At 31.4% G+C, this 24,416-nt stretch overlaps 1 protein-coding gene across 3 annotated transcripts in view; it reads left to right on the plus strand.

Annotated features, from left to right (window-relative positions):
• The window catches only part of LOC134683351 (eukaryotic translation initiation factor 4 gamma 2-like), a 49,076-nt gene extending 25,706 nt beyond the window's left edge, over positions 1–23,370 (plus strand). For all 3 annotated transcript variants that reach the window (XM_063542603.1, XM_063542604.1, XM_063542605.1), the window contains 8 exons: positions 154–206; positions 726–805; positions 1,561–1,819; positions 3,335–3,539; positions 15,221–15,332; positions 17,123–17,219; positions 17,446–17,567; positions 19,330–23,370. In XM_063542603.1, the coding sequence (XP_063398673.1) occupies positions 154–206; positions 726–805; positions 1,561–1,819; positions 3,335–3,539; positions 15,221–15,332; positions 17,123–17,219; positions 17,446–17,567; positions 19,330–19,392 (991 nt within the window). In that variant the 3' untranslated portion in view covers positions 19,393–23,370. The remainder of the gene's footprint in view (positions 1–153; positions 207–725; positions 806–1,560; positions 1,820–3,334; positions 3,540–15,220; positions 15,333–17,122; positions 17,220–17,445; positions 17,568–19,329) is intronic.
• Positions 23,371–24,416: the final 1,046 nt, after the last annotated feature.

Below are 24,416 nucleotides of genomic sequence, written 5' to 3' on the forward strand. Positions count from 1 at the left end.
CGTAATACATACTTCGGACAACATACTAATGTTAAATTGACTTTGCTGAGAATGAATACCAAATTGTTGTTAGAAGATGCAGTACTTTTTACTTTTTATCTCAAAACTGAAACTTGAATGGAAGAGTTATAGATGATATGTTTTGTATTATAGATTTATGGGTGAAGTTTTGATGAAGATGATGAAAGCTTCTGTGGATAAATCTGGTATGTTTTAGCTTATTGTATAACAGTAAATGATTGTGGTATGTTTTAGCTTATTGTATAACAGTAAATGATTGTGGTATGTTTTAGCTTATTGTATAACAGTTAATGATTGTGGTATGTTTTAGCTTATTGTATAACAGTAAATGATTGTGGTATGTTTTAGCTTATCGTATAACAGTAAATGATTGTGGTATGTTTTAGCTTATTGTATAACAGTAAATGATTGTGGTATGTTTTAGCTTATTGTATAACAGTAAATGATTGTGGTATGTTTTAGCTTATTGTATAACAGTAAATGATTGTGGTATGTTTTAGCTTATTGTATAACAGTAAATGATTGTGGTATGTTGTAATTTCATTGATTGATTACCTTTATTATAAAATCAATTGTATTACCTTCCTCAATGACAGATACTATACATCATCAGGAAGATCTTTTACCATGAAAATGCTGTTTTATTCTATATGAACAGTTGAACTTGATAACATGTAGCTGACATTTATTTTCTTCAATTTTAGATACAGAAAGAGAAAATGTTATGATACTGATAACTGCCATGAAATCTGAGAATCTTATATTTTCTGATCAGTTCATGGAGGTGAGTTTTAATGTAACTTAGAGCCTTCATTTAATCCACAGTGTATTTATATCTAGACAGTTGATATGTAATCACTCTATCTCTCTAATGTAAGAACCAACAGGAGGGAGTAGATTAAGCACTTTTATTTGATCATTTTATCTCTTTAAGGGACTTTATGTGGCACAGTTTGAAGTAAATATCCTGGAAAACAGAAATTATGTAACTTATAGCAATTTTCCAGAACATCTAAAGAATAAAGATGATCTAAACCTTTTTCTGGATTTTTTTTCTTTCTTAGGTAATGCCCAATAATTTGGGTTTTTAGTTTGATGGCAAAATCTTTCTGGATTTTACATGTATCACATGTCTTTTTAAGTACACCATGTGACTGCAGACATAACAAGGCTTTTAATTTGTATGGATTTTTAAACATTATCAAAAATATTATTGGAAGCTGACTTTGAATTAGAAGTTGAATCAGCTCATATTTTCAAACAGATAAATATACTGTTAATTCAGAAACTATTCAAGGTTTATATTATTGCGCAAAATGTGACAGACTTATAAAAGCAATATTAAATTTAAACTAAATTCACATTTTGAAATATTTTATATAAATGAAACAGGATTTTTCTCAAAATCATAATTAAAATCGCATTTAAGTCTTAAATGACAAAATCACAATAATAAATGTAGCAATAATTTGTGAATTTCCAGTAGTGTATACATTGTGATATAAGATATACATATGTTCCAATGTCTAATTATTGCAGGGATTCCAGATGTTACTGGATCAAATGTCGGCTATGGAGGCTGAAACTCCCTTAATTAAAACTTACCTGGCTAAGTTTGCTGCTATGGGAGTGACAGAAGGGGTAATTACTCTGGCAGAATTGGCTGACCCAATGGAGAATGGTGCTTATTACCCCTTGTTTCTCCTCTGTCTTCAACAGATACATAAAATAAAGGACAAGAATTGGCTGGTGGCATCATTTAACAACAGTAAAATTAATCTGCAGAAAATGTTGCCAGGTAAGAAGGAAATCTGATTTACATGTGGTAATTTCTTAGTTAAGTTCTTCATCTAAACTCCCTTAAACTCTGTATAGGTACAAAATGTTCACCTCTGGACATAAAGCGACTAATATTCAATCAAACTAATACACAAATCTTGTAGAATGGTAAAGACCATTGATTACTATAATTCTCTTGTCTAGTCTCCTGCACCTTGCACAAGACAATTCTTTCACACTATACACACATAATGATGTTATTACGCTTCATGATTGACATGTTATGATGTTGTTACACCTTGAACACATTAAATGAGGCTACATTTGTATTATACACCTTGATATATATGTCATGATGCTGTTACACCTTGAACACATCAAATGAGGCTACATTTGTATTATACACCTTGATATATATGTCATGATGCTGTTACACCTTGAACACATCAAATGAGGCTACATTTGTATTATACACAGGTCTTGATATACATGTCATGATGCTGTTACACCTTGAACACATTAAATGAGGCTACATTTGTATTATACACAGGTCTTGATATACATGTCATGATGCTGTTACACCCTGAACACATTAAATGAGGCTACATTTGTATTATACACAGGTCTTGATATACATGTCATGATGCTGTTACACCTTGAACACATCAAATGAGGCTACATTTGTATTATACACAGGTCTTGATATACATGTCATGATGCTGTTACACCTTGAACACATTAAATGAGGCTACATTTGTATTATACACCTTGATATATATGTCATGATGCTGTTACACCTTGAACACATCAAATGAGGCTACATTTGTATTATACACAGGTCTTGATATACATGTCATGATGCTGTTACACCTTGAACACATTAAATGAGGCTACATTTGTATTATACACAGGTCTTGATATACATGTCATGATGCTGTTACACCTTGAACACATTAAATGAGGCTACATTTGTATTATACACCTTGATATACATGTCATGATGCTGTTACACCTTGAACATATCAAATGAGGCTACATTTGTATTATACACCTTGATATACATGTCATGATGCTGTTACACCTTGAACACATTAAATGAGGCTACATTTGTATTATACACCTTGATATACATGTCATGATGCTGTTACACCTTGAACACATTAGATGAGGCTACATTTGTTTCACACACCTTGATATACATTTAGTGACTTTATAACACACCTTGGTATACCTGTAATGATATTAGTACACACACCTTAATATACATAGAATAGAATAATTATAAATTGTGGATACACCTACATATTGTGTTGGCACCTATTGTCCTGGGTTAGTTGATTTCGTGGTTTTGCGGTAGGCTGCATACAAACCTACAGAGAATTCCTATCTTCATTGAAAAATGAAATATGTGGTTCATTGTTAATCATAAAATCTTGAAAATTGATATCAAGAAATAATAATGAATGCACAGTAATATACATAAAAAAACTGGTATTACACACCTTGATATACATATGATGACTTTTCCCTGCAGAAATCGATCAGAATAAGGAGAGAATGATGGAGATATTAGAGGACCGTGGACTGAGTTTTATGTTCCCGTTATTACGTGTGCAATCTGAGTTGTGGCGACAGATTCAGGCAGAACCAAATGCCACTGCTCTGTACAAGTGGATAAAGGATAGTGTTGATACAAACCTCCAATATACCACAGGATTTATTAATGTTTTAACTGCATGGTAAGTTATAGATACACACCTCCAATATACCACAGGATTTATTATTGTTTTAACTGCATGGTAAGTTATAGATACACACCTCCAATATACCACAGGATTTATTATTGTTTTAACTGCATGGTAAGTTATAGATATAAACCTCCAATATACCACAGGATTTATTATTGTTTTAACTGCATGGTAAGTTATAGATATAAACCTCCAATATACCACAGGATTTATTAATGTTTTAACTGCATGGTAAGTTATAGATACACACCTCCAATATACCACAGGATTTATTAATGTTTTAACTGCATGGTAAGTTATAGATACAAACCTCCAATATACCACAGGATTTATTAATGTTTTAACTGCATGGTAAGTTATAGATACAACCCTCTAATATACCACAGGATTTATTAATGTTTTAACTGCATGGTAAGTTATAGATACAAACCTCCAATATACCACAGGATTTATTAATGTTTTAACTGCATGGTAAGTTATAGATACAAACCTCCAATATACCACAGGATTTATTAATGTTTTAACTGCATGGTAAGTTATAGATACACACCTCCAATATACCACAGGATTTATTAATGTTTTAACTGCATGGTAAGTTATAGATACAAACCTCCAATATACCACAGGATTTATTAATGTTTTAACTGCATGGTAAGTTATAGATACAAACCTCCAATATACCACAGGATTTATTAATGTTTTAACTGCATGGTAAGTTATAGATATAAACCTCCAATATACCACAGGATTTATTAATGTTTTAACTGCATGGTAAGTTATAGATACAAACCTCCAATATACCACAGGATTTATTAATGTTTTAACTGCATGGTAAGTTATAGATACAAACCTCCAATATACCACAGGATTTATTAATGTTTTAACTGCATGGTAAGTTATAGATACAAACCTCCAATATACCACAGGATTTATTAATGTTTTAACTGCATGGTAAGTTATAGATACAAACCTCCAATATACCACAGGATTTATTAATGTTTTAAAATTGAGAATGGAAATGGGGAATGTGTCAAAGAGACAACAACCCGACCAAAATAAAAAAACACAACAGCAGAAGGTCACCAACAGGTCTTCAATGTAGCGAGAAATTCCCGCACCCGGAGGCGTCCTTCAGCTTGCCCCTAAACAAATATATACTAGTTCAGTGATAATGAACGCCATACTAATTTCCAAATTGTACACAAGAAACTAAAATTTAAATAATACAAGACTAACAAAGGCCAGAGGCTCCTGACTTGGGACAGGCGCAAAAATGCGGCGGGGTTAAACATGTTTGTGAGATCTCAACCCTCCCCCTATACCTCTAACCAGTGTAGAAAAGTAAAAGCATAACAATACGCACATTAAAATTCAGTTCAAGAGAAGTCCGAGTCTGATGTCAGAAGATGTAACCAAAGAAAATAAACAAAATGACAATAATACATAAATAACAACAGACTACTAGCAGTTAACTGACATGCCAGCTCCAGACTTCAATTAAACTGACTGAAAGATTATGATTCATCATATGAACATCAGGCACAATCCTTCCCGTAAGGGGTTTAGTATCATACCATCATAACATATATGAGAAGAACATAACCCGTGTCATGCCAACAACTGTTTTTAGAATAAATGTGTTTAGTTCCGACGCAAAGACCTTATCAGTGACTCAATATTAACGCCAAAATATGCAATCTTTAATGACTTGACAACAGTATCGTAATTATATCCCTTCTTAATAAGTCTATTCAAAGGTTTTGTAAGTTTATGAGGTGAATACTGACACCTTTGTGCTTTATAAAGAATATTTCCATAAAAAATTGGATGTGAAATACCTGAACGTATAAAAAGTCTGCATGTTGAGCTATATTTACGAATGATGTCTTTATACCGATGATAAAATTTAGTAAATGTTTTGACTAGTTTGTGATATCGAAAACCCTGGTGTAATAATTTTTCAGTAATACATAAATTTCTCTCGTTAAAATCTAAAACATTGTTACATACACGAGCGAATCGTACAAGTTGAGATATATAAACACCGTAAGATGGTGACAAGGGAACGTCACCATCTAAAAACGGATAATTAACGATAGGAAATGAAAAATCATCCCTTTTATCATAAATTTTAGTATTCAGCTTTCCGTTAGTGATATAGATATCAAGATCGAGGAAAGGGCAGTGGTCATTGTTAGTATTGGCTTTATTTAAAGTAAGTTCACCAGGATAAATTTCATTAATATACATACTGAAGTCGTCATTATTGAGAGCCAAAATATCATCCAAATATCTAAAAGTATTATTAAATTTGTTTATCAGATGTTGTTTTGATGGGTCTTTGCTTATTTTTGTCATAAATTGTAACTCGTAACAATACAAAAAGAGGTCCGCAATAAGTGGTGCACAGTTAGTCCCCATTGGAATTCCGATAATCTGACGATATACGGAATCCCCAAAGCGAACAAAAATGTTATCTAGTAAAAATTCCAGGGCATATATAGTATCAAAGCATGTCCAATTAACATAGTTTTTTTGTTTATTGCTACTAAAAAATGACCTAAAAGAGTTTGAACATATATATTCACATTCTGATTTTTTGAATGCCCATTTAATTAGGTGTGTGAATTTTTTCTTAATGAGAATGTGAGGCAATGTGGTATACAGGGTAGAAAAATCAAAACTTTGAACAGATTCAAAATCACCAATATATGCATGCAATTTATCAAGTACTTCCAACGAGTTCTTGACACTCCAAAAGTAATTTATTCCACTATTTTCGAAGGCCTTATTTGAACAATTTATTATAAGGTTTTTAATTGTACCAAGTGTGCTGGTAAGAATAATAGACAATTTAGTAGTTGAACAATGGCTTGAAGACGAAATAAATCTATATTTGTAAGGGGTTTTGTGTAGCTTCGGAAGCCAATACATAGTTGGGACTTTCATTGTATTTGGCTCTGCTTGTAAAGCGGTGGCTAAAAGTTTATGTTTGTTACAGATTTCGTTTTCTGAAAATGGAGTCAGTTGGAATGTTGGTGAATTGGTGATTTCCTTTTTCAGAACCTCAATGTAAAATTTACGTCAAACAATAATAATATTATTAGCAGCTTTATCGGCCGGGACAAAAACAAATTCCTTGGTTAGTTCTTTTAGTTTATGTTTGATACGAGAAATAGGTTTATTGTGGTTATTGTTAATAGTAAAATGTTCTTTAAAATGTTGAATACGTATATCAACTATCTTCATTACTGAATTAAAAAAAGAGTCCAAAGATTTTTTGTCAGCTTTTTCCCGTTTTATCCATTTCATACAGTAAGTATGGAGTGAGTCGTGGATGATATTACGACACTCATTCCAATTAATAATTGACGGGGGACGATATTTAGGTCCTTTACTGAGAAATGATTTTAACTCTCGGTCTTGAACGATGTTAAGATCTCCTGTTATAACATGGGAAATGGGTCCATAAATATATTCGGAATTACTGCAATTACATGAAGTAGGTGTATTTTCACTGATATTAACATCTTTACACAATTGACTATAATTAAACACAAATTTCCGGGTAGATTTCTTGTAAATATAACAAATAAGAGGTAGTTCAGTATTGTCAAAATATCCAGGAATTTGTTCTTTAACAGAATGGTCGTTAAATATACCGGCAATATTTACAAAATCAAAGCCTTTATTGACATACTTAATTTTAATAAAATGTTTTTTATGATCTTCAGGGCGATCAATTTTGGGAAATAATTTAGAATAACAATATGCCATAATAATTTGAACAATTTCATACTTAGGACTGCTATATGAAATTGTGTTGCAATCCTCCAAAATTTTATTTAACTTATTAACCGGTAACGAACAGAGTTTTGTTAACAGATAATGTCTGCCGTTGTTTTTTGAAATAGAAATTAGGTCCGAAATATTGGTATGATTGGCCCGAAATTTTCTTTGATTGCGATTTGTTCTACAACCGTGAGAACGGTTTTTACGAACAGTTTTAGAAACAATATCCAAAATGTTAACGGAATTGGTTCTAGATATATTACCAATTCCCATGATATTATCATTTAGACCGAGAGGGTAAACTGTCTGTAATTTTTTAATCCAATTTAATTCAATTATTTTCCGTGATCGTACAAACTTTGAATGCGATTCACCAGGCTGCTTATTTACTACTTCTAAAGGTTGAACTGCTAAATATTTAAAAGGATGGTTGTGCTTCTTAAGGTGTTGGTAAATGATACTTTTGAATTTATTAGGTCTTTTAAAACGATACAGATGTTCTTGAGTGCGTTTTGATAAATATCTTCCAGTTTCTCCTACGTACTGAATACCACATCCCGGTTTGTTTCATGTGAGTAAATAAATAATACTGTTTGTTTTTCAAGTAATATCAGTTTCAAAATTTAAAGAAAATGTGCGACCATTAAACGTGGACCTTACCGTATTGTTGGTGGAAAGACGGGGACATGTAAGTCATTTTTTGGCATGACACTTATCGATAGAAGGGTAACCACGATTTTTATTGTTAAAAATGTTAGCGATGGTAGTATTTTTAGATAACCGATTTTGAAGATTGAGACGTGTAGATATCCTTTGAACAAGTTTAGTATTAAGTATTTTTCCGTTTCGTAGCTTCATAATTGTTTTGTTAGTGAATTACATAATAAAGGAGCAAAGATTGGCGTCCAGAATATGAACCAGTATACAATAATTAAGTTAAGTAAAAGTGATAAATTTGTTCGGCTGAAAATGTCAAACGCTATCAGTATTAATTACCCGAAAAAGATAGTGTATATCAGGGTAGGACTGATGGCTGACCAATTAGTAGAATGGGGCTGAATATTGAAATACTACTTTTTGATAAACATTCCTAAAGTAATGAACTAGAGCAGTTCTCGCTCGGACACACACTCCATAATCTAGTATATTATAAGAGCATAAACCTGAAGCACGGGGAGGCACTCTACTGCCTCCACACGGCACTAAAGACAAACTCTGTAAAAAATAAAATTGAGAATGGAAATGGGGAATGTGTCAAAGAGACAACAACCCGACCAAAATAAAAAAACACAACAGCAGAAGGTCACCAACAGGTCTTCAATGTAGCGAGAAATTCCCGCACCCGGAGGCGTCCTTCAGCTTGCCCCTAAACAAATATATACTAGTTCAGTGATAATGAACGCCATACTAATTTCCAAATTGTACACAAGAAACTAAAATTTAAATAATACAAGACTAACAAAGGCCAGAGGCTCCTGACTTGGGACAGGCGCAAAAATGCGGCGGGGTTAAACATGTTTGTGAGATCTCAACCCTCCCCCTATACCTCTAACCAGTGTAGAAAAGTAAAAGCATAACAATACGCACATTAAAATTCAGTTCAAGAGAAGTCCGAGTCTGATGTCAGAAGATGTAACCAAAGAAAATAAACAAAATGACAATAATACATAAATAACAACAGACTACTAGCAGTTAACTGACATGCCAGCTCCAGACTTCAATTAAACTGACTGAAAGATTATGATTCATCATATGAACATCAGGCACAATCCTTCCCGTAAGGGGTTTAGTATCATACCATCATAACATATATGAGAAGAACATAACCCGTGTCATGCCAACAACTGTTTTTAGAATAAATGTGTTTAGTTCCGACGCAAAGACCTTATCAGTGACTCAATATTAACGCCAAAATATGCAATCTTTAATGACTTGACAACAGTATCGTAATTATATCCCTTCTTAATAAGTCTATTCAAAGGTTTTGTAAGTTTATGAGGTGAATACTGACACCTTTGTGCTTTATAAAGAATATTTCCATAAAAAATTGGATGTGAAATACCTGAACGTATAAAAAGTCTGCATGTTGAGCTATATTTACGAATGATGTCTTTATACCGATGATAAAATTTAGTAAATGTTTTGACTAGTTTGTGATATCGAAAACCCTGGTGTAATAATTTTTCAGTAATACATAAATTTCTCTCGTTAAAATCTAAAACATTGTTACATACACGAGCGAATCGTACAAGTTGAGATATATAAACACCGTAAGATGGTGACAAGGGAACGTCACCATCTAAAAACGGATAATTAACGATAGGAAATGAAAAATCATCCCTTTTATCATAAATTTTAGTATTCAGCTTTCCGTTAGTGATATAGATATCAAGATCGAGGAAAGGGCAGTGGTCATTGTTAGTATTGGCTTTATTTAAAGTAAGTTCACCAGGATAAATTTCATTAATATACATACTGAAGTCGTCATTATTGAGAGCCAAAATATCATCCAAATATCTAAAAGTATTATTAAATTTGTTTATCAGATGTTGTTTTGATGGGTCTTTGCTTATTTTTGTCATAAATTGTAACTCGTAACAATACAAAAAGAGGTCCGCAATAAGTGGTGCACAGTTAGTCCCCATTGGAATTCCGATAATCTGACGATATACGGAATCCCCAAAGCGAACAAAAATGTTATCTAGTAAAAATTCCAGGGCATATATAGTATCAAAGCATGTCCAATTAACATAGTTTTTTTGTTTATTGCTACTAAAAAATGACCTAAAAGAGTTTGAACATATATATTCACATTCTGATTTTTTGAATGCCCATTTAATTAGGTGTGTGAATTTTTTCTTAATGAGAATGTGAGGCAATGTGGTATACAGGGTAGAAAAATCAAAACTTTGAACAGATTCAAAATCACCAATATATGCATGCAATTTATCAAGTACTTCCAACGAGTTCTTGACACTCCAAAAGTAATTTATTCCACTATTTTCGAAGGCCTTATTTGAACAATTTATTATAAGGTTTTTAATTGTACCAAGTGTGCTGGTAAGAATAATAGACAATTTAGTAGTTGAACAATGGCTTGAAGACGAAATAAATCTATATTTGTAAGGGGTTTTGTGTAGCTTCGGAAGCCAATACATAGTTGGGACTTTCATTGTATTTGGCTCTGCTTGTAAAGCGGTGGCTAAAAGTTTATGTTTGTTACAGATTTCGTTTTCTGAAAATGGAGTCAGTTGGAATGTTGGTGAATTGGTGATTTCCTTTTTCAGAACCTCAATGTAAAATTTACGTCAAACAATAATAATATTATTAGCAGCTTTATCGGCCGGGACAAAAACAAATTCCTTGGTTAGTTCTTTTAGTTTATGTTTGATACGAGAAATAGGTTTATTGTGGTTATTGTTAATAGTAAAATGTTCTTTAAAATGTTGAATACGTATATCAACTATCTTCATTACTGAATTAAAAAAAGAGTCCAAAGATTTTTTGTCAGCTTTTTCCCGTTTTATCCATTTCATACAGTAAGTATGGAGTGAGTCGTGGATGATATTACGACACTCATTCCAATTAATAATTGACGGGGGACGATATTTAGGTCCTTTACTGAGAAATGATTTTAACTCTCGGTCTTGAACGATGTTAAGATCTCCTGTTATAACATGGGAAATGGGTCCATAAATATATTCGGAATTACTGCAATTACATGAAGTAGGTGTATTTTCACTGATATTAACATCTTTACACAATTGACTATAATTAAACACAAATTTCCGGGTAGATTTCTTGTAAATATAACAAATAAGAGGTAGTTCAGTATTGTCAAAATATCCAGGAATTTGTTCTTTAACAGAATGGTCGTTAAATATACCGGCAATATTTACAAAATCAAAGCCTTTATTGACATACTTAATTTTAATAAAATGTTTTTTATGATCTTCAGGGCGATCAATTTTGGGAAATAATTTAGAATAACAATATGCCATAATAATTTGAACAATTTCATACTTAGGACTGCTATATGAAATTGTGTTGCAATCCTCCAAAATTTTATTTAACTTATTAACCGGTAACGAACAGAGTTTTGTTAACAGATAATGTCTGCCGTTGTTTTTTGAAATAGAAATTAGGTCCGAAATATTGGTATGATTGGCCCGAAATTTTCTTTGATTGCGATTTGTTCTACAACCGTGAGAACGGTTTTTACGAACAGTTTTAGAAACAATATCCAAAATGTTAACGGAATTGGTTCTAGATATATTACCAATTCCCATGATATTATCATTTAGACCGAGAGGGTAAACTGTCTGTAATTTTTTAATCCAATTTAATTCAATTATTTTCCGTGATCGTACAAACTTTGAATGCGATTCACCAGGCTGCTTATTTACTACTTCTAAAGGTTGAACTGCTAAATATTTAAAAGGATGGTTGTGCTTCTTAAGGTGTTGGTAAATGATACTTTTGAATTTATTAGGTCTTTTAAAACGATACAGATGTTCTTGAGTGCGTTTTGATAAATATCTTCCAGTTTCTCCTACGTACTGAATACCACATCCCGGTTTGTTTCATGTGAGTAAATAAATAATACTGTTTGTTTTTCAAGTAATATCAGTTTCAAAATTTAAAGAAAATGTGCGACCATTAAACGTGGACCTTACCGTATTGTTGGTGGAAAGACGGGGACATGTAAGTCATTTTTTGGCATGACACTTATCGATAGAAGGGTAACCACGATTTTTATTGTTAAAAATGTTAGCGATGGTAGTATTTTTAGATAACCGATTTTGAAGATTGAGACGTGTAGATACCCTTTGAACAAGTTTAGTATTAAGTATTTTTCCGTTTCGTAGCTTCATAATTGTTTTGTTAGTGAATTACATAATAAAGGAGCAAAGATTGGCGTCCAGAATATGAACCAGTATACAATAATTAAGTTAAGTAAAAGTGATAAATTTGTTCGGCTGAAAATGTCAAACGCTATCAGTATTAATTACCCGAAAAAGATAGTGTATATCAGGGTAGGACTGATGGCTGACCAATTAGTAGAATGGGGCTGAATATTGAAATACTACTTTTTGATAAACATTCCTAAAGTAATGAACTAGAGCAGTTCTCGCTCGGACACACACTCCATAATCTAGTATATTATAAGAGCATAAACCTGAAGCACGGGGAGGCACTCTACTGCCTCCACACGGCACTAAAGACAAACTCTGTAAAAAATAAAATTGAGAATGGAAATGGGGAATGTGTCAAAGAGACAACAACCCGACCAAAATAAAAAAACACAACAGCAGAAGGTCACCAACAGGTCTTCAATGTAGCGAGAAATTCCCGCACCCGGAGGCGTCCTTCAGCTTGCCCCTAAACAAATATATACTAGTTCAGTGATAATGAACGCCATACTAATTTAACTGCATGGTAAGTTATAGATACAACCCTCTAATATACCACAGGATTTATTAATGTTTTAACTGCATGGTAAGTTATAGATACAAACCTCCAATATACCACAGGATTTATTAATGTTTTAACTGCATGGTAAGTTATAGATACAAACCTCCAATATACCACAGGATTTATTAATGTTTTAACTGCATGGTAAGTTATAGATACAAACCTCCAATATACCACAGGATTTATTAATGTTTTAACTGCATGGTAAGTTATAGATACAACCCTCTAATATACCACAGGATTTATTAATGTTTTAACTGCATGGTAAGTTATAGATACAAACCTCCAATATACCACAGGATTTATTAATGTTTTAACTGCATGGTAAGTTATAGATACAAACCTCCAATATACCACAGGATTTATTAATGTTTTAACTGCATGGTAAGTTATAGATACAACCCTCTAATATACCACAGGATTTATTAATGTTTTAACTGCATGGTAAGTTATAGATACAAACCTCCAATATACCACAGGATTTATTAATGTTTTAACTGCATGGTAAGTTATAGATACAAACCTCCAATATACCACAGGATTTATTAATGTTTTAACTGCATGGTAAGTTATAGATACAACCCTCTAATATACCACAGGATTTATTAATGTTTTAACTGCATGGTAAGTTATAGATACAAACCTCCAATATACCACAGGATTTATTAATGTTTTAACTGCATGGTAAGTTATAGATACAACCCTCTAATATACCACAGGATTTATTAATGTTTTAACTGCATGGTAAGTTATAGATACAAACCTCCAATATACCACAGGATTTATTAATGTTTTAACTGCATGGTAAGTTATAGATACAAACCTCCAATATACCACAGGATTTATTAATGTTTTAACTGCATGGTAAGTTATAGATACAAACCTCCAATATACCACAGGATTTATTAATGTTTTAACTGCATGGTAAGTTATAGATACAAACCTCCAATATACCACAGGATTTATTAATGTTTTAACTGCATGGTAAGTTATAGATACAAACCTCCAATATACCACAGGATTTATTAATGTTTTAACTGCATGGTAAGTTATAGATACAAACCTCCAATATACCACAGGATTCATTATTGTTTTAACTGCATGGTAAGTTATAGATACAAACCTCCAATATACCACAGGATTCATTATTGTTTTAACTGCATGGTAAGTTATAGATACAAACCTCCAATATACCACAGGATTTATTATTGTTTTAACTGCATGGTAAGTTATAGATACAAACCTCCAATATACCACAGGATTTATTATTGTTTTAACTGCATGGTAAGTTATAGATACAAACTTCCAATATACCACAGGATTTATTATTGTTTTAACTGCATGGTAAGTTATAGATACAAACCTCCAATATACCACAGGATTTATTAATGTTTTAACTGCATGGTAAGTTATAGATACAAACCTCCAATTTACCACAGGATTCATTATTGTTTTAACTGCATGGTAAGTTATAGATACAAACTTCCAATATACCACAGGATTTATTATTGTTTTAACTGCATGGTAAGTTATAGATACAAACTTCCAATATACCACAGGATTTATTATTGTTTTAACTGCATGGTAAGTTATAGATACAAACCTCCAATATACCACAGGATTTATTAATGTTTTAACTGCATGGTAAGTTATAGATACAAACCTCCAATATACCACAGGATTTATTAATGTTTTAACTGCATGGTAAGTTATAGATACAAACCTCCAATATACCACAGGATTTATTAATGTTTTAACTGCATGGTAAGTTATAGATACAAACCTCCAATATACCACAGGATTTATTAATGTTTTAACTGCATGGTAAGTTATAGATACAAACCTCCAATATACCACAGGATTTATTAATGTTTTAACTGCATGGTAAGTTATAGATACAAACCTCCAATTTACCACAGGATTTATCAATGTTTTAACTGCATGGTAAGTTATAGATACAAACCTCCAATATACCACAGGATTTATTATTGTTTTAACTGCATGGTAAGTTATAGATACAAACCTCCAATATACCACAGGATTTATTATTGTTTTAACTGCATGGTAAGTTATAGATTCAAACCTCCAATATACCACAGGATTTATTATTGTTTTAACTGCATGGTAAGTTATAGATACAAACATCTTAACATGCTTAGGTACATATTAAAGTATAATGTAGGTAAATGCCAAACATAACATTATGGAAAATGAATAAAGCTTCTCATGTTAAGCCTTATGACCAGTTTTTCTTGGTAAACTTTTGTGGAGTTGGTGACTAATAAATTGGCAATAATTAATGTATTAAGTTTCAAAGTATGTGAAACATTTTTGTATCAAAATACATTGGCCAAGACTACAGTTCATGTTCCTATGGTCTTGTAATGTTTATGTTTATTTTTTAGTGTGTTAAGATATGTGACCCAGGACTGTACTTTGGGGAAAGATATAGATACATCTGCTACTCCAGACAAGACAGGAATTGAAAAAGAAAAACAGAACCTCGATAAAATGAAGGTAAATATTATATTCACCTGAGAAAGAACTTTCCACTTAACTTGTTAAATAAAGTAGATAGTATTCAGTACTGTATTAATCTCATATCACTGACTACCCTAGTTTACTGAAAGAGAAGAAACAAAACATAAAATAAGACCGATTTCATAAAATCTACATTATATTATTTTTGGTGGGTGGGATGATGTCCAAAACTTATAGTATGGTAACGTCAGATAGGCAAGGAAAACTTGATAAAATTGAGAATGGAAATGGGGAATGTGGATACTTCATTTGTGTAATCAACTACTGTGAATTCATTTTTATTCGTGGTATACCAATTTTCGTGGGTCACAGCGAACTACGAATTAAAAAATTCAACGTAGAATAATCCCGATAAATGTGTATGAAGTCGGATGTTTATTTCCGGTTATGGTATGCAGTTTTAGTATAGTGTTGACTAGCGATAAACACTGTAACATAAAACTTGTTTTTTTATTAAAAGAAGATACAAGTGTTTTAATTAAATCAATAATAAATATATCGAATATCAGTGATAATTTACTTTTTAAAATTGATTAAAACTGTTCATGGAAAATAACTGCAAGTTGTTAATTACCTTGTCATAGTTTGGTTTACTAGTGATTAAAAATCAATAGGATTAAGTACGGGGAGATTGCCTGTAGGTAATATTGTTTATGACAGGAACATTTATTTTCACACCTTTTACTTATATGACTGTTTATTATATCGTGATTACGGAAATGAGCTTTCAATCATAAAGTTTTGATTGCCTCATAAAATCCCGACAAGCATTTATAAATTGTAAAACAAACAAATAATTAGTTGTCTTTGTCCATTATTGTAATAGAAGTTTTCAATGAACACTTTAACCTAAAATGCGAGGTTTTTGACAATTCAAAACTTTTTCAATGAATTCCTTCTTTTTTGTTTGTTTTATTATTGATCAAACCAAGGAGGTTATATGATCTCCTAAATCAAAAGATATCCACGAATTACGCATCTGGTTTTTTTTCTTTTGTAATCAGCGATCCACAAATTTACGTATACCACGAAACATCTTGTTTTCTCTTTCCACGAAAATTGATACCCACGAAAATAAATGAATCCACAGTACTATAGGTTTCAACCCAGATCCCCTTAACTTCACCAGATGATTGCACATATGTTTAAGTTGTGTGCCTGATATCATGGAGTGTTTGAGAATTTTGTTTTCAGTTTTCCAAAATTTGGAACTTAGCTATATTTTAGTAAAATTGAGTCACATATATTACAACACGGCCATTTGAGACTTAAACACAAAATTGTGTTTTGGGGTATTCATTTCAAATTTACAGGCTTGACCTTATTTGATGTGGAATTTGTTTAGTGTAAAATATTTTCCATCTGAATTGATAAGACATACATGAATATCTGCTCTTACATTTTATGCGATTATTATGTCTTTGTTCATCCATCTGTCCCACTTTATGGTCAAGGTAGTGTTTGATAAAGTTAAAGTCTAATGAACTGGAAACTTAGTACACATGTTCCTCATGATCTTTTTAATTTAAATGCCAAATTAAGAGTTTTAACCTCAATTTTACAGTCCACTGAACATAGAAAATGATAGTTCGAATGGGGCATCTTTGTACTATGGACATATTCTTGTTTTAGACTGTTTTTTTTTCTGTTAGTAGTGACGACCAGTATTTTTGCATTTTGTTGTTTACAAGTGATATATACATTAAGTTAGATTATTATAAATGATGTTAACATATTGTTGAAATGTTTGCTTTTACTATTTGTAGGGAGTATTACAGATGTTCTTACATGATCATTCAGATCTCCAAATGGTCACATTGTATGCTACACAAGTGTTCTGCCACTCACAACAATTCCCCAAAGGTAGGCAATGTTATATTTGTAATTATTATACTATAATCTGTTGTGAATATACTGTATAAACATATAAACATGCCACACAAATATTTGTTTTCCAATTGTTTGTATCTGACAAATGTGCATTTATTCTGTAATTATTTTTTTTTAAACCAATCTTTTTTTCTGTTCATCATACCGTCGAAATGTTGTAAATAATGAGAATGTTGAATGATATTGTTGATTGTTGTAGGGATGTTACTAAGGTTGTTTATGAACTACTATGATTTAGAGATAGCTGATGAAGAGGTGTTCCTAAAATGGAAGGAGGAAGTAAATGATGAATATCCTGGTAAAGGAAAAGCTCTGTTTCAGGTAACAATGCTTAATCATTTGTTCTTATTGGCTTATGAATAAAAGTCCATCATGAATCGATACTCACTTCTAATGATACCTCAACCCAAGTATTCAATGTCATACCTCAACCCAAGTATTCAATGTCATACTACATTCCAGTGTTACAAGCTACTCACTTCTAATGATACCTCAACCCAAGTATTCAATGTCATACTACATTCCAGGGTTACAAGCTACTCATTTCTAATGATACCTCAACCCAAGTATTCAATGTCATACTACATTCCAGTGTTACAAGCTACTCACTTCTAATGATACCTCAACCCAAGTATTCAATGTCATACTTCATTCCAGTGTTACAAGCTACTCACTTCTAATGATACCTCAACCCAAGTATTCAATGTCATACTACATTCCAGTGTTACAAGCTACTCACTTCTAATGATACCTCAACCCAAGTATTCAATGTCATACTACATTCCAGTGTTACAAGCTACTCACTTCTAATGATACCTCAACCCAAGTATTCAATGTCATACTACATTCCAGTGTTACAAGCTACTCACTTCTAATGATACCTCAACCCAAGTATTCAATGTCATACTACATTCCAGTGTTACAAGCTACTCACTTCTAATGATACCTCAACCCAAGTATTCAATGTCATACTACATTCCAGTGTTACAAGCTACTCACTTCTAATGATACCTCAACCCAAGTATTCAATGTCATACTACATTCCAGTGTTACAAGCTACTCACTTCTAATGATACCTCAACCCAAGTATTCAATGTCATACTACATTCCAGTGTTACAAGCTATCAGCTGCTGTAAGGGGCACTAGCTATGTATAAAAAAAAAATATGATTTTTTTTTGGTTCAATCATTAATGAAAGAGAAATAATAATTCGCTCTAAGCAGCCAGTATCGTTAAATTTTGTTAAAATAAGGTAAGAAACACTGATGATGAATTATTCACTTGCAAGTGAATTATTTTGACCTCATGTGACCTTCAATTTAACTCGCAGTTAGAGATGGATTATGGATAAATTATGCATGTTCAGTAATTAAAAAGAAAAATGTCAACACCATAAATGAAAGAAAGATAAATCATTTGATTGACTGATGCAATCCTAACAACAACAAAAAAACGATAACATACATTTTTAATCTTTAATTTGAAATTAATGATCTAGAAAAATCCAATTGAACACCTTCCCTATCTATTTAATTAATGCCCCTTCTAAAGATGGTTTGGGTTCCTTTGGACCTGACAACAAACTTCAGGTTATGATGTTGGGTTTTCCACCTAGGAGAGATGGGGTATACATCAATGAAATATGGGGTATGCATTATTTAGACAGCAACCAACACACTTAACCCTTTCCTTCATGAATTTTTTTTTCTAGCATACTTGATTTGCATAGGATTTTTTCAATAATTTTTTTTTATCAGGTTTAAAGTTATAATGCATTGTGAAAAACGAATATTTCATCAATCAAATTCAATTCAGATATTCTCATGAATATCCTTTTCATATTGGATACAAACTTTTTTTAGTCTGATGCAGACATTTTGTAGTCAAAGTGTTTCAACTGAGGTACTAACGACTGTTTATATGTACAAAAAATGAAGGAGAAACAAAAATAAACGACAACCACTGAATTACAGGCTCCTGACCGGCACATACATACATAATGTGACAGGGTAGTCTTATCATGTTTCATTTCTCCATAATCAACATGTCACATGTATTTATACTTTATTTTGATTTATTTAGGTTAATACTTGGCTAACCTGGTTAGAACAGGCAGAAGAAGAATCTGATGAAGAGGAAGACTAAATGTCACTTCTTACAAAAGAAATCATTAAAGGGAGATAATTAATTTACAGGATAACAAAATAAAACAGAGTGAAAAGGGAGACAATTCACAAATTGGATTATATATTTACTGTTATACAGGAAAGTTCAACCAGCTGGCTATTTATATCAAACTTGAAAATACTGTGAAAAACAATTCTTTTGTTATAACTTTTTGACATTTTATATATTTATACATAACTCAAGCTGACTTGGCAACTTTCCTGGAGATTACTGCTTTGTGAATGGCTCAGTTATTAGTAGTTCAAGAAAACAGACAAAAGTTTGTAGCTAGGAGAAAGACATTTGATCATAAATTAAAAACTTGAAATTTCATATTTCTTGCTTGAACAGTATATATTGCAGTTTGGGTCAAACTGTTGATTGTAAGCCTGGATTAAGTGATTGCGTGTGATAACAAGTGCACATATGGATGGCTTTATTTGACCCATGACGCAAAATGTTCTGCAAGTGAATTAAATCATGAAATTATCAATACTAACAGAAATCAGATTTTATACTAATATAGCTTTATATTATGATTTATTATTTTTTGGAATATAAGGATCTCAAAAAGCATTTATATGTATGTTTTTGTAAAGCATTTGATTGCTGGATTATAGATATCTGTCAGAGAAATTTAAATGAAACATTAGTTAGAATTTTTAAGTATGAAAGAGTTATTAACAATTGTGAAAGGCTATAAATAGAAATTTATTTGTACACTGCTTATCTGCATATTTTTACACTGCCTTGAAAGAATTATTGTTCATCATTATATTTATACATGTTTATGTTACTCTCATCTGTGCAAAAAAAAATGTCTAAAAAATGTAGAAAAGCATGTTCCATTTCATTCAGTTTTATGTATGAAAAAATATGTAAAAAAATATCCTCATTGCTGCTTAACTTGCTTCATAATTTCCCATAGTTCTCCTGATATTTTCAGTTTACATCAAGAGGTTTGTCTTAGTATTATAGTTAACATGTTTGGTTCTCATTTCTGAAGCAAAACTTGTAAATTATCTTCATCAGATTACAGTACAGTTAAGATCCAATGTTAATTTAAGGTTAAGTTTTTACACAGAATATTTTGTACTTTTCACAATACTTTAGTTTCAATTCAAGGTTTACGAGAAAAATAAGATAACATTTGTAACAAAAATTAAGTGACAAAGTTTCTTCCATATTCTTAATTTCCTTTGACATTAAATTTTGATTTCAATTTAAGCTAGGGTTTTTCTGACCTGCCAAAGAATGAAGGTCCATATTTGCTTGTTATTTAAGGACAAAATCATTTTCTAAATGGAATCTATGGGGTTACTTTATCATCATTCAAACATAATAAAATTTCAAACTTTATTACACCCTTGCAAAATTTTTGAATGTCTTGACATATACATACATTGTAGGGGCTAATAAAAGTCCTTCTTCACCAGTGTGATTAGCAGGGCTGTGAATGCCTAAGTTGTGTATTTGCTTCTTAGATTCAATTATCTCTAACATATGAAATGTCATTATCATCAATGAAAAATATTATTCATTTATCATAAAAAAAAATAATTCTCAAGTGACATATAAGATATAAGATTTTATCATAATATTTTGTTCACTGATCCAACTAGCCTGAATCATCATTAAGAGGCTCTATTTCTAGAGTATATCTAGATTCAACTGTTTCCACTTTGTTGTTATGAAACTTGTTGACCATCAAAATTTATCTGCATTTTTTGTATTAGCCCTTTTTATCGCTATTTTGTGCAGTTTTCCATTGATCTTATAATAGAGTTTATAAAAGGATCATGTAATCAAATTTATTTTGAATTCCTAAATGCCAGTAAATGAAAGTAAAAAAATAAGTATATTTATCAATTATGATTAAATCTGTTAGAATTTATAAACTGATACAGTATGAGTGGTGATCTTGTAGTTATTAACAAATTCCTGCTTGTCCATTGATTAAATCACTTTGTGAGAAATAATATTATAATTTCAGTAGAAGTAGATCAAATGATTGAGTGATTACCATCAAATTTATCTGCATTTTTTGTATTAGCCCTTTTTTATTGCTATTTTGTGCAGTTTTCCATTGATCTTATTTTGTGATAATTTTTCATATCATGCTATTGGCTTGAGATGGTAAATTATCGCTAGAAAATAAGCAGGCACGTGGCATTGCTAACGAAATTGGTATGAAATTGACAACGTCGTCATAGGTAAAATAGCGATAAACAGATTATCATTGGTCATCTCAACTCGATTGCCTTTCTCGCATTTGCTGACCCGGCTCAAGCGAGAAAATCAATCTCATTGAGATGATCAACAATAATCTATAATTCTCATCAATATTAATGGTTGAAATGTATAGACAACCATAAACAACAACAAATGAGTAAGATAAAGTTAACATCCGATTTCTTTTTTTCATTATAAGTATCTCAATGTGTCTTGATTAATATAAATCAAATAGATAATAGAGTTTATAAAAGGATCATATAATCAAATTTATTTTGAATTTTCAAATGCCAGTAAATGAAAGTAAAAAAATAGTATATTTATCAATTATGATTAAATCTGTTAGAATTTATAAACTGATACAGTATGAGTGTTGATATTGTAGTTATTAACAAATTCCTGCTTGTCCATTGATTAAATCACTTCGTGAGAAATAATATTATAATTTCAGTAGAAGTAGATCAAATGATTGAGTGATTACTTAGTTATAGATGATAACTTACAGGAACATGACTGTTCATATTGTATACCACTGTAGTCTTCTTAGGTTTGAATTAAATTGGAAAGGTTTCTAAAAAGAGAGAAGTGTTGAACAATGGGAGACAATCAGTTTAGGTTCATATTATAAGATCCTGAAAGAGAGTTTTGTTACAAGGTCTGTAAAGTTTATCTCACTGTCTTCTTTTGCAAGTACATTTAGGGATGACTTCGTACATTTACAGAAGCTGCAACTTACTTACAACTTTTTTTAGTGAAGACAATTCTACCATAAGATACATGTATGCTTCATTAATAGATATTTAAAAGTTACATGACAAAGCGTCTTTAATACATGTTATTGCTTGCTCACTCTTACTTATTTTTTGTTTAACTTGGTGGTATATTACCTGTTGTGATTTTGAAACAGTCTTACTTTTATTTGAAACAGTCTTACTTCTATTTGAAACAGTCTTACTTTTATTTGAAACAGTCTTACTTTTATTTGAAACAGTCTTCTATTTGAAACAGTCTTACTTTTATTTGAAACAGTCTTACTTTTATTTGAAACAGTCTTACTTCTATTTGAAACAGTCTTACTTCTATTTGAAACAGTCTTACTTTTATTTGAAACAGTCTTACTTCTATTTGAAAGATTTTTTTTATCAAAGGCATTTGTAAATACTGCCTATCAGCATTGAGCTCCTAGATTTGTTTGATAAACTGTGTATATATAACTTCAGGTGCAAGTTGGTGAAGAAAGTATAACCAATGTAAATGCCCACTATCAACAGCTTTAGCACATATTCACTTGATTTGCATAATAAATAGAGGAATGATTCAATGATCTGAAAGGGCAATTTATAAGCTCAATGTAGATGGTTAGTACTGGTCAAAATTCAGGAAATTATCATGTTTTTTTTAAATTTCATACTAAATAAGATGACAAAATTTCTAAATTCCTTGAAGATGTTTATTCTTTTACTGAAATCTGTGAATAATTTGAAGATCATGACAATTTCTATTCTTGTACATTGATTATTTATGATTAATTTGGATACAGATTACTTGTTTCCAAAATGATTTTGAAAGAGTTAAAAGAAGTGTTTTGTTGGGAATTTCCTGAAATAATTGTAAACATTTTCTTTGAATTTGTCAAATTATGCATTGATAAGATTTCAGTGTACTGTTTTTGTAACTTTCTATTGTCTTGTAGAAAATTTATGTCAATAAAAAAGATTTATGTTACCTTTGTTTTTATCTGACCTTGGTCGTATATTGGTATCACGTTGGCGTCGTCGTCCGTCGTCCAAAGACTTTTGGTTTTTGCACTATAACTTTAGTATAAGTATATAAAAATCTATGAAATTTAAACACAAGGTTTATGACCACAAAAGGAAGGTTGGGATTGATTTTGGAAGTTTTGGTCCCAACAATATAGGAATTAAGGGCCAAAAAGGGCCCAAATAAGCATTATCTTGGTTTTCCCACTATAACTTTAGTTAAAGTAAATAGAAATCTATGAAATTTTGACACAAGGTTAATGACCACAAAAGGAAGGTTGGGATTGATTTTTGGAGTTATGGTCCCAACAGTTTAGGAATAAGGGGCCAAAAAAGGCCCAAATAAGCATTTTTCTTGGTTTTCGCACCATAACTTTAGTATATGTAAATAGACATCTATGAAATTCAAACACAAGGTTTTTGACCATAAAAGGAAGGTTGGGATTGATTTTGGGAGTTTTGGTCCCAACAGTTTAGGAATAAGGGGCCCAAAGGGTTCAAAATTAAACTTTGTTTAATTTCATAAAAAATTGAATAATTGGGGTTTTTTGATATGCAGAATCTATCTGTGTATGTAGATTATCAATTTTTGGTTCCGTTTTCAAATTGGTCTACATTAAGGTCCAAAGGGTCCAAAATTAAACTAAGTTTGATTTTAACAAAAATTGAATTCTTGGGGTTCTTTGATATGCTGAATCTAAACAGGTTCTTAGATTTTTGATTTTTGGTCCAGTTTTCAAGTTGGTCCAAATTGGGGTCCAAAATTAAACTTTGTTTAATTTCAACAAAAATTGAATTCTTGGGGGTTTTTTTATATGCTTAATCTAAACATGTACTAAGATTTTTATACGACCGCAAATTTTGAAAAAATTTTCGTCGTATATTGCTATCACGTTGGCGTCGTCGTCTGCTTCGTCGTTGTCGTCGTTGTCGTCGTCCGAATACTTTTAGTTTTCGCACTCTAACTTAAGTAAAAGTGAATAGAAATCTATGAAATTTTAACACAAGGTT

Source organism: Mytilus trossulus, chromosome 9 (assembly GCF_036588685.1).
Source record: "Mytilus trossulus isolate FHL-02 chromosome 9, PNRI_Mtr1.1.1.hap1, whole genome shotgun sequence".
NCBI classification, from domain to species: Eukaryota; Metazoa; Mollusca; class Bivalvia; order Mytilida; family Mytilidae; genus Mytilus; species Mytilus trossulus.